The sequence below is a fragment of the Heliconius melpomene genome, chromosome 6 (genome assembly GCF_056956725.1).
Source record: "Heliconius melpomene rosina isolate 202511_hmr_F chromosome 6, ASM5695672v1, whole genome shotgun sequence".
Taxonomy (NCBI): Eukaryota; Metazoa; Arthropoda; class Insecta; order Lepidoptera; family Nymphalidae; genus Heliconius; species Heliconius melpomene.
In genome coordinates, this window is record NC_140394.1 from 5,635,154 (window position 1) to 5,650,526 (window position 15,373).

Below are 15,373 nucleotides of genomic sequence, written 5' to 3' on the forward strand. Positions count from 1 at the left end.
TTCACGCGGGTAAAACCGCGAGCGGGCCGCTAGTATATCTATATATATAGAATCTAAAGGTCACTCACTCATCACGAAATCTCAGAAACTACTTGTGCTAGGAATCTGAAATTTTGCATAGGAGTTACTTATAGGACGTAGGTGCTCGCTAAGACGGGAATTTGCAATATTCGACTTCTAAGGGGTTGTTTTTGGGGTCGAAAGTTTGTATGAAACTTCGTTACTACAAATGCTAGGAGTCTCAAATTTTGCATAACGTCACTAGGACGTAGTCATGGAGACAGAAATTAATAATAACATAGTTCACGCGGGTGAAACCGCGAGCGGGCCCCTAGTTTTATATAATCTTTAGTTTTAAACAAATAGCATCTTTTATCTTTTTACTTAAATTACGTAATTTTTTAGTAAGTAACTTGTATGACACCACGACAAATTGTTGAAATTAAAAATTGATGACCGCACCTTTCATTGGCGATGACCGTTTTTGCCGCTTTATGGTTGTTTCGTCATGTAAGGCTTTCTCATCACATCTCATTTGCATATACTTACGCACATTTTCTGTTTGCTTAAAAAATTTCACCACCTGTAACCTACGCGATTCTAGTTAATACTCATTAATATGCTGGCAGTACTGATCGGTACATAGATGCAATTAATATTGTAAATACAATTTTGTAATATTGACTTAGTAAGTTTAGATTTGACTAAGACTTTGTTTGCGCACAGCATGTGACTGTAAATACGACGGTTGTGAGTTCGATACCCAGTTGCGGGTATTAATTATTATTTATTTATATTTTTATTTTTTCGTTCTGTTACTAAGCCAAAACGCGGCGTTGTGTTCCGCCATTTCACACACAATGCTTTTAAATTTGACGGAAAGTGGGTAACGGAATGTGTTAACACTAGGTTCCCTTTGCTTACCCTGCTGTGCGGGATACGGTAAAAAGTAATTGTAATTTTCATGTCATTGCGGTGCGGTGTGTGACTGTAAAAGTGACGATTGTGGGTTCGAGTCCCATTCGGGGATAACAATTATTCAATATTTAAATTTCTTCGCTCTTGCAAAAGCGCGACAAAGCGCGACATTGAAATCCGAACACAATTGAAATACAATGCCTCGAAAATTCAGCAAAAAATGGAGAACGGAGTGTCTTAAGGGAGCCTAGTGCTCCCTCTACCTATCCTGCTATATATAAAGCTGAAAGAAGTTGTTTGACATGCGATTAAGAAAAAATAATAGACATATTTATAATTTATATGCGAACACATAAATTTACATACTCTTCTTGTAACTTATTGTTGTGAAATTTATTCGACCGGGTGAGACACATTGTCTCACCATTATATTAATGAGCTTATTTTCAAGTTAGAAATTAGTCTTGTTTTGATGCATGTTATGTGAATTTTAAAAAAAAGATAATAAAATTAATCAGTTTTTATGTTTGAATGAGCGATTACACAAGGTTATTACTAAAATTAGCCTAATTAGGTAGCTTATATTGTATACATTCATGAAATGTGATACATTCAGCGCAGACAGAAGGCAGTATATTTAATATTACAACAAAATTTATTACAAATTATAACAAAACAACGTTTCTAAAATCACTTTATTCTCATCTTTAATTAATTAATTTAAATATTTAAGAGTAGATAGATATTTGAACATATTTCGACATCTGTTTTTTTTTTCGAGTTAAATGTGAATGATTATTTGTTGAAACGTCATCTAAAGAACCTTTGATAAAAACAAACCTTTGAATAATCTCTACGCTTACTTGATTATTAAGATGAAATTGTCTTGTTATATTGCTTTATTTTAAATCTTATGTCTGAGTCCGTTTCAAAAAGCGTGGGATTACATTAGTGAGACGTATGGTTTGGCAATAAAACATAATTAAGTTGCTGGTTTCGTATAATTATGTCTAATTTATGTTTTATTTTGTGGACTATGGTCTAATTAAATTTATACTAATAATATTTTCAATAGAGACAAAGGAAATATTATGCTAATCCAAAATCATCAATACAGTAAAATTATGCTGACTGATTTTTACCAGATACAATTACAGTTTGAAAATCAAAAATATTTTATATATGTAAAAAATACATACGTAAAATATTATTTTAGGTAAAATATAAAGGAACTTTTCTTTATGCACTCACTAAAGTAAAATTTTATTATTAGTAAATTAATAATTAAAACAAAAACTACAACAATTATAACCGTAGATAATGTAAATTCATTATCAAATTTTGAACTATTATATAAAGCACATTGAAAAAAAAACTATATCTAATATACACTTTTATCAAAGAAATTATTTTTAGTTACACTGCGTTTAAATTTATTTAAATTACACCTATTAAGCATATTATTCTTGAGAAAGGTATTAAGAAAAACTATTTTCAAAACAGATTTAGAGGCTATAAGATTAAACATGCATATAATGAATTGGTAACGGTATCCAGATAATGAGCTAGTTAATGCAGTTCTTGCATAACGGTGGGAGACGCCGTGGTTCCGGCAAGTGGAATGTGTTGCCCCATCATTCTTGACAAAGATTCAAGGACACCTGAAGAGAAGTAATTAATTGGAGATTGAAGTCATATTTTTAAAATTGTATTTATATACATATATTTACTTTATTAAATATTTCTTAAACGTAACGACCTCTGACAAATATGTCACACTAGCGGGCGCGCGCAGCTTCGCTTGCGTATTTAGGGGTGAATTCTAATATACCATGAAACAAGTGTTCAATTAAATACTTTCAATAGTCTGAATTTCAAATTTTATAAGAATCGGTGCCGATTTAATTTTTTTTCCATACAAATTTTCAACTCCCGATTTGCACCCTTAGAGGGAGAATTCTTGAAAACGATGAAACACGTATTCAATTAAATACTTTTAAAAATCTAAATTTCAAATTTTATAAGAATCGGTGCAGATTTAATTTTTTTTCCATACAAACTTTCAACCCCTATATCACCCCTTTAGGGTTAAAATTTTTCAATATCCCTTCTTAGTGGATGTCCAGATTACAAAAGTAAACATCTGTCCAAATTCCACGTTTCTACCATTAGCGGTTACGGCTGTGCGTGCGTCTTACCTCAGTCAGTGAGGACAAGTCCTTTTATATATATAGATTGGCCGTTGTTTATCAATATTTCTTCTGCTACAAAAAAACATAAATATTTTTAGAATTTCTTTGTTCTTTATTCCTTTCATCTACCAACACAATGGAACGAAACTTACTCATGCTGTATACACGATAGCTTTGCGATGTACATCGTGGCAAAATCAAACAACTTCCCTACTATTTATTACATGTTAGTATTTACTATGTCAGACCTAAAATTATTATATAAGCTTATACACAAATTAATAACTGAGTAGTTTATAATTTCTTATAATGTTTGCAATTAACGACATTTTCTAAAAACAGTTTTTAATTGCATTGTTTTGTGCCAACACAACCAGAAAACACACTCTACCTTTATTATAATTTACATACATTTCTGCGATATTAATCTACTTAAGTACTTAAATCATTGAATTTATAGGATGTAATTAATGAAGTCATTTTGCACTTAAAACGAGTAAAATTGGTCATGCGCGTTTATAAAAATTCACAAAAGAATACTTATTCATTAAAATAGGTATTACAACAATCAACGTTTAAAATTATATTTTTTAGAGTAATTTGTGTTTTTATAGGCTCATGATGTATCTTGAACAGCAATGTATACAGAGGAACCTGGGAACCTAATGTTCAACAGTCCATTCACCGAACTCTGGAGGCATTGCGAGTGGCAGAACTCAACGCCGCGGTTTGCCTCGTCAGTAAAGAGAAGAAATAAAAAAAATATCTACTTCATTTCCTCGCGTCCAGACGCGAAAATATTTTTTGTTTCAGTTTCTTAAACACTGCTAAGCATTCTTAAATAATATTAGCATTTGTCAGCGGCGGCACGTAGAGCAGCTGTGCGAGGTTGCTGCGGGCGTAGCGGCCGCGCTGCTGGGGCGCTCCGTGGCCCGGCCGGCCCCATAGGGACGCCCAGGTCGCGTGGTGACGGCGGACACTTTCTGCTGAATCCCGTCGGTTTTCCTGCAACGTGTTTATAATTAAAATATTTTCATACTGTCTACTCAATTTAAATAAACAAAGAAACACATATTTCATATCTCGTGATAAAATGGACAGAGTAAAATTTATATGACAGAATTCTTATTATAATACATACCTCCTGTATTTCACATTTAACACGCATTTGGTTTTTCAACTCCCTTAAATATTCCATGTCAAGAAGTTCTCGCCACCTAAAATTTATTCGATTCTTAATCAAATTTCATTAATCGGTTGAAAAAGCATTAAACAGACTACATTTGAATTACTGTAGGGAATGAGGCAATGAAAATTTGATCATAGTAAATATAAGGTAGATTTTTACTACAAAGTTATAAAACTGAGGAGTTTGTTTGGTCAGGAACTACTTACTGCTTAGAATAGACGCTGCTAAAATATCTTTGTGTTGTTTAGTCAGTTTACCGATTAAGTTATGAGTATAAGCAAGAAGGTATGGCATGATGTTAATTGTTGCAATTTACCAGCAATATCCTTGCATTTGCTTGCATTTCAATTGATCACTTGGCGAAGCCGCAGAAAACATTTAATTTATAAAGTATTTTTTAAACTAATGTTTTAATGAAAATTATAAAATGATTAATTTATACTCTCATATATATATATATTTCAAATTACTTAACATTTAAATACCTAACACATAACATAAATAGGTTCTAAAATTTTAAGACCAATCTTGATAATTTACAACAAAGTAATAAACTTTTATATGCTTTCTGTTATTAACTTACATTTGAGTACTTGTTTACTATCTTTGCACATATAAGAGACCATAATAAAGAGACCATAATAAATGTAAAATAAAAGAAAATACTTTTTGTCTCAATAACATATAACAAATTTATTTCGGCGTTTTAAAAAGGTTAACCAATGTATATTATTTTTAATTGGGTCAGCGTAAGTAGATATAACAGATTTAGCGTATCATATTACGATCTTTATAAGGTTACAAAATTCATATGTTTATTTCTACATAAACGAGCATCCTCGTCTCAAATGTTAAGAAACATCGCTACGACAAAAATGAGTTATTTTTAACAACGTTCGTCCGGAAAATTAATTAATAAGGTGTCATCAATTATTGCATATATGTTTTCATACACGACCTCGACCTAGAGGCATTTATTTGTATGTCACAATATAAAAATATATTTCTATTAAAAGTATTATAGGAATATTATTTATTCTATATTATACATACTGACAAGGTTCTTCTGGAGGGCGCGTAACGTCGCTCGAAGGTAGAGTACGGGCTCCGATTCGCCTTCTTCTCGCCAGTAAAGGTACGAGTTCTATTCCCCCAGTTAATCTTAGTATGGTGGTCTCTGGAGTCAATTTCTTTTCTCCACTACCGTCTCCGTTTATCACTTCCTCACTGACGACTCGTTTCACTGTTCCGTTAGATAATCTTTTAACAAATTTATTCTTTTTAGAACCTTTCATCGTCTTTCCATTCTTATTGCCACTGTAGAAATCTTTTTTTATTTCTTGATTATAATCTGCGCTTGAGCTTTTCCTAATTTCCGGCAACTTTGCAATATTAGAACGTTTTAAATTTTCTTTATTTGCTATTTCATTTATGGGCTCATCGTCGACTGTCTTTACTTTAGGTAAAGTAAGAGACGATCTCTTGCAGCATTTATGATCACCTCTCATTTTATTAAAAATTTCGTTATCCGTCCATCCCTGTAAAGTTAATTCCAAAATGAAAAATATAATAACAAAAATGTATATAAAAATGTATTTATATTCTTACCATAGACTTGGAAAAATTTAATCCAATATCTCGAGGATTTCTCCAAGTTATACCACCTGGTCCTGGCTTGCCCCAAGGCCCATCCATCTTATGCTGAAATTTTATGAACAAATTAAGAAAATATATACATTGTATATTTTTAGATATTAATATTTAAATGTTACCATTTTGCGTTCATATTCCAAATTACGTCTTATTTCATCATTAATTGCTTTTTGTCTTTTGGTGACCATATCATCTGAAACACAATTGCTTTTTAGAAATAAAATAATAATAAATACAAAAGTAAGAAGATGCTACTTTGAATAGGAAATCAATTACTCTTGCCATATCATAACAAGATTATTTCTGTTAATTTACAGAACCTATCTTTTACCCACTCGGACAACTAAATTATTTGCGTTTACCATCTCTGGCACCTCAAAACCCAAAAATTATACGAAACCTAGAATTTCTTTATATGTCTGCTTTTGTAGTGGAGTCTGCTTGTATCTTATATCGTTGTCAACAGTGTTCCGCAACAATTCTGCGTAACAGAGTTGTGGATCTTCACGCAGACGCACCGAGCGACGTTGCCGCGGGGACCAGCGTCGGCAGGCCTCGTGGGCAGACACACCCTAAAATTTTACCATATTAAGAACATCAATTAGTGATATAAATTGTAAAACAGAAATATATTTGTATGGATATTTGATAGAAATAAATTAAAAAAAAAAAAATCCTCGAGCAGACATCGAATTCATAGCCATTCGTAATTACAGTCGCACTTGTGCCCCTACGTCAAGAGTGGCATCTGACATAATTTTAACTTTGCAATTTATTACGAGTATATTGCAAAGGTCGTTATTAAATATGGCTATAACAATTAACGCATGTAATTACATGTTATTCTACCTAAAGACAAGTAAAGACAGTAACGCCTACCACATACGAGCACAAGTACAAAGCTACATTCCGCAGTGCGAAAGTCAGCCAGTCAGGATGAGGTTATTAGCATACTTTTGGAATCTCTCCGTTATGTCACAGTCATTCCGCTGGTGCGTCTGACCCTTGCCTTATACAGATTGATTGCATGCGTTTGTTTTACGATCGTGTTAGCCCGAAGCGATAGTGACGTGATGCTTATTTTCGTTAATGTTTTGATGTTTACAGTTTACAATGGTTTATGGAAACTTTTGTTCTTTATTTAATTAAGGGAAGCTAAAGATTTGTGTATAGAAGATTTATGGATTATAAGATCAAATAACTCTAAAGCTTTATACGTAAATTATATTTACAATTATCTACAAAATTTAATTACAACAAAATTATTGATATTATGATATTGCGTAGTTTATGTCACTAAATATACTTAATATAAACCTACGCCGCATCGATGATTTTCGTATAAACATAATAATAACTGCTATTAAGTGTGAATTTTCTGTTTTGAATAATAAATAAATGATTACCTTTAATTCGTCTTCAGGGTAAATGCCAACTGCACGGAGGTCGGAATAGCGTATGCCGCGAGGGTTGGGCGCGCCGCCCCCTGCGCGCCCCCACGGCTCATACGACGCCAGCTCTGCACGAGCCTAAAATATGCATATGTACTCGTAATGTTACCGGCAATATGTTGACTGGGTGAACTGATTTTGATGGGTCTTTTTTTATTTGAAAGCTAGTGCTTCCCATGAGGCCCCATTTCAATTTAGTGCCCATGGTACCCATGAGAAAATGACATAGTCTTGAATCTGCATTAAGTATGAGCGCGACAAAGCGACGAATAACTCAATATCCCACAAATTGATTTCGATGATTCTTTTTTTATTAAAAAGGATATACTTCAAAGGTTGTTTGATGAGATTTTAATTAGGTTCTGACTTTGGGATCCGGTTGAAATTGGAGAAGTCGATTTTTTTTTGTTAAATAAATTTTAATTATAGAATTTAATTACTACGAGTGTACGTTAACCTAACCTGTCTCTGTTGCTCAAATTTTTCTCTAAGGCGTTGATCGCGTCTTTCCTTCGCTAGTCTTTCACCGTCAGCGCGAGTTTGTTCCGCCCGACGCCGTTCCCGAGCTCGTCTTCGCGCCGAGCCAGATGTAGGAGCACTTAATCTTCTTCACATCCATTTATAAAAGAAATCGATCGAATCTTATTATAATTAATTAACAAACATAAAGAACACAAAAGTTCTAGTGATTCTATCATCGACTTTTTCGAGTAATTATTCATTTTTTCATTCTTTTTGTACAATTGTTAGCTCTAAGCAATATAAAAGTAATTTAATTTGTTATTGCTCACCTTCGTAATCGATTTGAGTGTAAAGTAAACATTTATAATTAACGTGGAAGTTACATACATGTAATAAAAAATCTTATAAATTCACATAAGGTTATAGAAAAATATTATTCAGTAAAGATATTATATAACTTATAAATAGAAATGTAGAAGACGGCAGTGGTTGTAACTGCACGAGTTTTCGCGTCCAACTGCGAATTTGTATGTCTGAAATAAGTATAATAACGAGAAAGCCACACGCTTCAGAAAACGTTTCCATTGTAAGATTTACATACATTGTTGAAAAAAAAGTGTAAGCAACTTAAAATTACTAAGTATTAAATTTATCAATATAAGTTTTTGGTTTATTCATTTTAAGAGCCAAATTTATATGTGTATTCAAAATTTTAATTTTCAAATAAATATGTGTAGTAATATTTAAAATATAGCCAATATAACCTAATAACACTACATCTATTAAGGTATATTTACATGCGTTAGAGTTTTAGAAACGAATTGTACTTATTGTAATTATTAAGTAATTACCTAGCCCTACTTAAGTGCAATTAGCTAAAACAAAGTACTCTGTAATATAATACAAGAATTTCAACTCGTTAGGTTTAAGTAACGTCTCAAGTAGCTATGCCTTAACACGGACTTTTAATGTATTTGGCAAATCATCGTGCTATTTGAGTTGGCTTCTTATATATTGTTAACATTTAGGTTAAACGCCTACGAACTCAAATGTATAATTACTTGTTTTTATCAGTTTCACCTTAAATTATTATCAGGCGTTTGATAGAAGTATAAATATATATAACCATATATTATATAAGTTTTTAATGGAGTTTTTATTTTTGTACTTTTCAAAGGTCCATTGAAAAAGTGATTTCAACCAACATTTTATTATCTCCGTAAGGAGATGTCCCGGTATGTCTCGAGGAGTTATAAAAATCGCATAAATATGTATAAAATACGCAAATTTTTGCATGACTTCCAAGTATCTTGTTAGGTACCGGTAACGTGATCCAATTTTATTGTTTATATCGCAGGCCAATTTACGGAATATATTTTTAGTATATAAATTGTGATTATATATCAGAATGTTTATTTGAGGCCTTCGTGGCGCAGCGGCGCAAGGGTGTGAATGTAACGCGACGGTAGTGGGTTCGATCCCTCTGGTGTCGGGCGGCGCGGCGTTATAAAATTTTTATTGAGCATCTGAATTTAATAATATATATCATTTATGACACAAAGCGGTAGCACGTAGTCATATTTAGAAATTTTAAAAAAAAATTGGAAGGCAAGCAATGTTACTGGTAGGTACTAACTATTCAATTTAATTTTGTTATTTCAAATTTTAAGCAATCCATGTTTTACCAATTTATTATCACTTTTATAACGCCTTAGCCTTAGTTAATTCTACATTTTAACATCAAAATATGACAACTTAATTATATTTAAAGTGTAAAATTGCTTTTTAAATGTTATGGGTTAGTTGATTTGGCAAATACGCTTCTCAAATTGAAGTGATTAAATTTTCCATGTCATTTTTCAGCAGGCAGTAGTTCGTCCTGCCGGTGCCGGGCGCGGGCCGATCGATATCCGCAAACACGGCACAGTCCATTGTACTTTCATATTACAAAGGGATACAAAAAAGTACCTATATCTTTTTATGATTTATTTCAGTAGTATAAATGTATATTTCTGAAATATTGTTTTTGTTCTGTTTGAGACCAGCTGTATTGTGTGACTGTAAACGCGATAAATTGTGGGTTCGATTACCAATCGAGGAAATGAAATATCTAATATAGCGGAGAGTGAAGTGTCTTGACAAAAGTCTCCCTCTATCTACCCTGCTACTGCTGCTACTGCTGCTGCGGGATAGAGCGTTAAGCTGAGAAAAAATGTAAATATATTTCATTATCAAATTGAAATGAATTGTTATTTTATACTTCTTAAACGTTTTGTAAACGAAATATTAAAAAAATAATTGACTGAAACAAGTAAATAACATCAGGATTATAGAATAAAACAATATTTTGTAACTAATATTTATAGAATTATTCATGATTTAGCATTTTACAAAGTAATAAAATAATATTTACAAACAAAAGCTATTAATATGACTACATATATGTAAGTAAATAAAACTCGTTGACTCCCTTTTAACATAATGTACATTTTACAATATACATATTACAATTCGTAGTACCTTTACTGTAAGCTGACGTAATGATTAAATAATTAAAATTTTATCTTTTTATATATATATCTATTTCGTTAAAGTAGACAAACAGTTTTATAATAATATAGTATAAATTTTTAATCATTGCGTCGGCTTCTTATATTTTTAGCACGTTATGGACTAATTGTATTATTTGTATACTATGATCATATACCCTTTGAGAGTTGAATAATAACATGTCATTCATTATTTACAATTAATAATTACAGAACTGCTTGTATTTCATACTTCGACGATAATTTCTCGTCAATTAAGTAATGTGATGGTGCATTTCCGTGAAAAATAACAATTGAATATTATATATGAACATACATGTACCTTCACGCAAACTAAAGAAATTGAGGTAATTGGTTTTGATGATGAAACGCCGGTAACTTATCCAATAACTCAGTATTTACAAAGTTCGAATTGTTAAAACAAGACATTACATTAAACGCATACGCAAATTCCCTCTTTATAAATTGCCATTTTACTAAACACAATAACAAAAATCACAATAAAAATTTAAAATACTTCTAATATAATAATACAAACGTCCGGACGGTTATTTATAAAATTTTAACTAAATCTGACATTAGTTAGTTCATCTTACATATGCGTATAATAAAATGTCCAAAAATTGCAGAAACACAAATAGCACTGGGAAATGTTACAAACAATTTGACTCAAAGATGTTGTGCTCGCACACAGGTACCTACTTCATACAACGTTATGCCTACATAGAAAAATTGCACAAACAAGAATGAAAATAAAGAACATTTATAACTAAAATATATATCTATGTACAATTTCGTCTACTGCATGTAGACCTTCATCAGTTGAGCAGTTGATTGTACAGGTAATACAGCGAGCGGTATGGGGCCATCCATAAATTACGACAAGCGATTTTTATAATTTTTATCCCTCTCCATCATTAAGAGACAACCCTCACTGCGTGACGTCACACGTGTTGCAATTTCATATTTAGAAATTATTAAATTAAAACAACAGTATATTTTAAAATGTTATGTCACGAATTTACGACCCCTACCTACATTATTATATGACAAGGTCATACAATACACTTCGTCGTCACACCTAAAGGAAAATGAGGGGCCATCCACCTTCACGTGTGACGTAAGTAATTTACGAAAGGCCCCTTTTTGGTAACGGGTGGTTACGGTTACGTACACGCTTATCTATAACAGTGGCTAGTCAAGTAGTCGAATAGGTAGACGAATAGAATATAGTTTACTATGAACGTAATATTCAAAGAAAACTTAAAATAAATCAGGTCACATATGTGTGGGAAAGAATAATGTAAGATGTTATTAATAAAATAAATAAAATTTAAAGTCACATACGATGACATATGAATTTGGTGTCAAGTGGTCAGTTTACATTTAACCGTAATATCAAATAACATTGGGTTCAGGCACTTGACAGAATATCTAAGGTTATTTTAACGATAAAATATTTTACACGAATACACAATAGCCTAAGGACGCACGTAACGGTTCTCATTCACAACAGAATTCATACATTCTTATTTTAATTATATTTTAACGTCACTCTACCTTCCAAAAAGGTATCCAAAATTCTATGTTTCGTTCGAAACTGACGAATTAAATATTATCATTGATACATTATATCTTCCAAAGTACTTGGAAGTTCAGATGTAAGAACAAGAAAGTACTCGGAAGAGTTCGACAAATGTAAATTAATAAGGCGGCGAACTGTGGATGCCTTTCAACAGATTACTACTTCAAGTTTGGAGGAAAGAACAACCAAAAATACAATACACACAACTATCCATACAATTCACTTAAAACAGTTCCATTATATTTCTGAGACATTCATTTGATTACGTTAATTATAAGTATACTTAAAATATCGAACGAATATAATATCTTTCAAATTACATTTTTATATAGATTAATTTTGTCTCCAGAACTTATGCATGTTCTTATTAATATCTATCTGTTTTGGGCACAACAAATAAGTTTATCACTAATTTTTTAAAATATTGTACCTATATTGTGTATATCAAACGTTTTTAACATTTCTATGTAGCCCAAATCAATAATAACATACATCTTATTTAAAAAAAATCACTATGTAACATTTAGGGTCACTCTAGGTTTACTATGAAATGAATGCCAGACAAAAAATATTATCAGCAAATGATATTTTTAAAATATATTCAACAGGCATTCAAAATGAAAAAAAAATGAGCGATGTGATTATAAAAATACAAATATAATTTACTAATGTAATATCGAAATGGTGTCTTCAAAACTCTTAACATCTTTATTATAATTATGATCTCACCTAGAATGAAGCGACATTACAGGTGCCGTCCATAAATTACGCCATTCGATTGAATTTCATTATTTTACCTTTGTTAATGATTGTGATTCACATTTGTTTGTGACATATTCTACATTAAGAAATTATTAACTTAAAAATTGATAAAGTTTTGAAATTATTGGTATACTTTATATCTGGAAATGTAATATCATGAAATTTAGAACCTCTTGTCTCTGTGTTAATAATCGTCAACACGTATGGCGTTATTCATAGAGACCCAAACCCTAAACTGACATATTAACAATGTAACATTGAAATTGCGTTGACCGTATTTTTGGGCTTACCTCCAAATCCAAAATATTATGTTCGTAGTAGTTCTTAATATTTTATTTAATTCTGTTTAGAACTAAATCGGTGGTCACGACGAGTCCTTTCTGGTACGGTGAGTCCGCGAGCTCGGCGGCGAGCCGCGCGGCCTCGAGCCCGTGTTTCTTAGCTAAGAACCTCGTCTGTTCGAGGCCACGTGATTTATGTACCAGTTCGAAAGCCTTCTCTACGTCGCCGGCCTCTTGGAACCTCCTCATTATCATTGGATTCAGTTCTGGATACTGAAAATTAGATTTTGATTAGTGTCGTTTTTTATTTTTCGCTACACGCTGCATCCCGAAAATAGAAGGGTAGGCAGAAGGAAGATATATCTAGTGTTAAGACATTGATATCGACGCACCTCCTTATTGATGAGACATTGTGTATTTTAGGGCGGAGGTCAGCGACGCTGTTTATTTTGTAAGCGACGCTCTTAAAATGGTACAGAGTTTTAAAAAACAGTAGTTACCTTTTCACAAGCAAACAGGACTGGAGCGGTCGCGAGTCCAAGTCGAAGGTCGGTAGCAGTGGGTTTTCCCATCGCCTGTGCAGATGATACGAAATCTAACAAATCGTCTACCAGTTGGAAGGACAGGCCCAAATTACGACCATATTGGAATGCCAGTTCTGAAGTAGTTTCATCTGCACCACTTAGAAGCGCCACCTAGAAATTGAATTACAGTCATTTTGGTTTCTCTTTAGTTTCAAACTGTATCCTGCATGTAGCAGGGTAAGTAGACGGAACTTAGTATTAAGGCACTCTATCCGCCACTTTCCGACGAATCCTCGAGGCATTGCGTATTGAGTGGCGGAACTCAACGCCGCGCTTTGTCTTGTTACCAGAGCGAGGCAATAAAAAAATTAAATATGGTTTTTCTTTAACTTCACTCTACATCCTTCTTATAACTAGGTATTGTTCTTTAACAGTTACAAATTATTGATAAAATGAGAATTATATTTAAACAAAAATATAACAAGAACTCATGGGTCAGGACTTGTACAGTCCAAAATATCGGTATGCATGTACCTTGTTTTTATCTTACATCTATTTGCAATTGGGACAGGACATGAATATTGATATGAGATTGTAAAAGAAAACAGAAAACTTTTACATACATATCTCAGTAGTTTCCAAACGGTACGCAACTATTTCATTAACATATTATTACGAAAAGCAACAAAAACAAGACATGAAACATGTATGTACGTACATACGTGTGTATGATTAAATGAAAGTAATTTTATAATGTATTCGTGACTACAAACTGAAGTAAAAATAATGGTACTGAATCCAACGACGGTTTTTATTGAAATAGTTATAAAATAAGAAGGTCCATTTATTATAAGTACGGGCATTAAATTTAAAAACATAAATAAGTTGTTATATGCGTATAAGAATTTCGACGTAGCTGATGAGAACGTATGGCTTAGTGATCAGAGCGCTTGGACGGTTTTCAAGGGGCGAGGGTTAAAATCTAAGCTGAATTTACTTTTTCTTGTTTGTATAGAAATATTTAACTACATATTGTTTACTCTTCACACTGTTTACTGTATATAAGGGTAGGCAGAGAGAAACTAATTTTAAGACAATCAGACAGACAATTTTCGAAGTTTCGAAACATTGTGTGTTGAGTCCCGAAATTCCAATCATGTTTTGCCTTGTTGCCAGAACGAGAAAATAAAAACATTAAACGAATAATTTATTCTCCCAAGTAGGAATTGGACCTATAACCATTGCATTTACAATCATATCTTGTGCCATTGCGTCAAATGACCTTAAAACTGTTTAAAAAACTATATAGTTACCGCTTTAACAGAATTAGCGATGAGGGAGGCTGTCTTTCTGTATGTTTTTGTTAAGTAATGTGCAAACCGCTCATTTTCTGTTTCCTTGCTGCCGAGCTGCATGAACTCTCCTTGAACTAAATCCGTGACCACCTGGAATATTAAACACAGAAATGTATTAAAATTTAAATTAAGAATAGCATTGAATATATATTGTTTTGTAAATTAGATTAATTTAGCTATAGATAGATGGTTTCGCAGATTAGATGTTTCGATTTTTCTTATTGTACAGAGAGCCTAATTTGATGGCGACCACGTCTCGTCGACCGTGTTATAAATAAATAAAATAAATGCTTTACAAATAGAACCTACATGTCTGTCTGGACGTTGGCAATTTTTGCGGTCTAAGTGCCTAAAACCTTTGGACCTGGCATTGAATATCGTCACCTCAGATATTAAATGTTTATTCCTAAGACATTTTCTAATTGTTTTAGTTTAATATATTTTTCGACAAC

At 32.4% G+C, this 15,373-nt stretch overlaps 2 protein-coding genes across 3 annotated transcripts in view; both read right to left on the reverse strand.

Moving 5' to 3' along the window:
- Positions 1 to 1,900: 1,900 nt before the first annotated feature.
- On the reverse strand, positions 1,901 to 8,436 carry LOC146538203 (uncharacterized). 2 transcript variants are annotated; one of them, XM_085187090.1, is made up of 9 exons: positions 8,195 to 8,436; positions 7,866 to 8,007; positions 7,359 to 7,481; positions 6,353 to 6,524; positions 6,072 to 6,145; positions 5,908 to 6,000; positions 5,353 to 5,837; positions 4,252 to 4,327; positions 1,901 to 4,115 (listed from the first exon to the last, which is right to left on the reverse strand). In XM_085187090.1, exons 1-9 carry the CDS (start codon positions 8,224 to 8,226, stop codon positions 3,948 to 3,950), a joined length of 1,365 nt encoding a protein of 454 aa, XP_085043216.1. In that variant the 5' UTR covers positions 8,227 to 8,436; the 3' UTR covers positions 1,901 to 3,947. The 2 variants fall into 2 exon arrangements, with proteins under 2 accessions (XP_085043216.1, XP_085043214.1); XM_085187088.1 differs by having other exon boundaries at positions 7,866 to 8,010; positions 8,195 to 8,428.
- Positions 8,437 to 10,210: 1,774 nt separating this feature from the next.
- Positions 10,211 to 15,373, reverse strand: part of qless (decaprenyl diphosphate synthase subunit 1 qless) — a 36,566-nt gene continuing 31,403 nt past the window's right edge. The window contains exons 6-8 of the mRNA XM_085187518.1: positions 14,880 to 15,011; positions 13,543 to 13,737; positions 10,211 to 13,315 (exon numbers count right to left, since the gene is read on the reverse strand). Coding sequence (XP_085043644.1) covers positions 13,094 to 13,315; positions 13,543 to 13,737; positions 14,880 to 15,011 — 549 coding nt within the window. The 3' untranslated portion in view covers positions 10,211 to 13,093. The remainder of the gene's footprint in view (positions 13,316 to 13,542; positions 13,738 to 14,879; positions 15,012 to 15,373) is intronic.

Bases quoted from the DNA above. Each gene is read 5' to 3' on its own strand.
- LOC146538203 (XM_085187088.1), bottom strand. From the start codon at position 8,226: ATGTTTACTTTACACTCAAATCGATTACGAAG. The intron at 6,525-7,358 runs GTAATCATTTAT...GTAAAATTTTAG, and splicing joins ACCCTGAAGACGAATTAAAG to GGTGTGTCTGCCCACGAGGC. The intron at 5,838-5,907 runs GTAAGAATATAA...TTAACTTTACAG, and splicing joins TAAATTTTTCCAAGTCTATG to GGATGGACGGATAACGAAAT.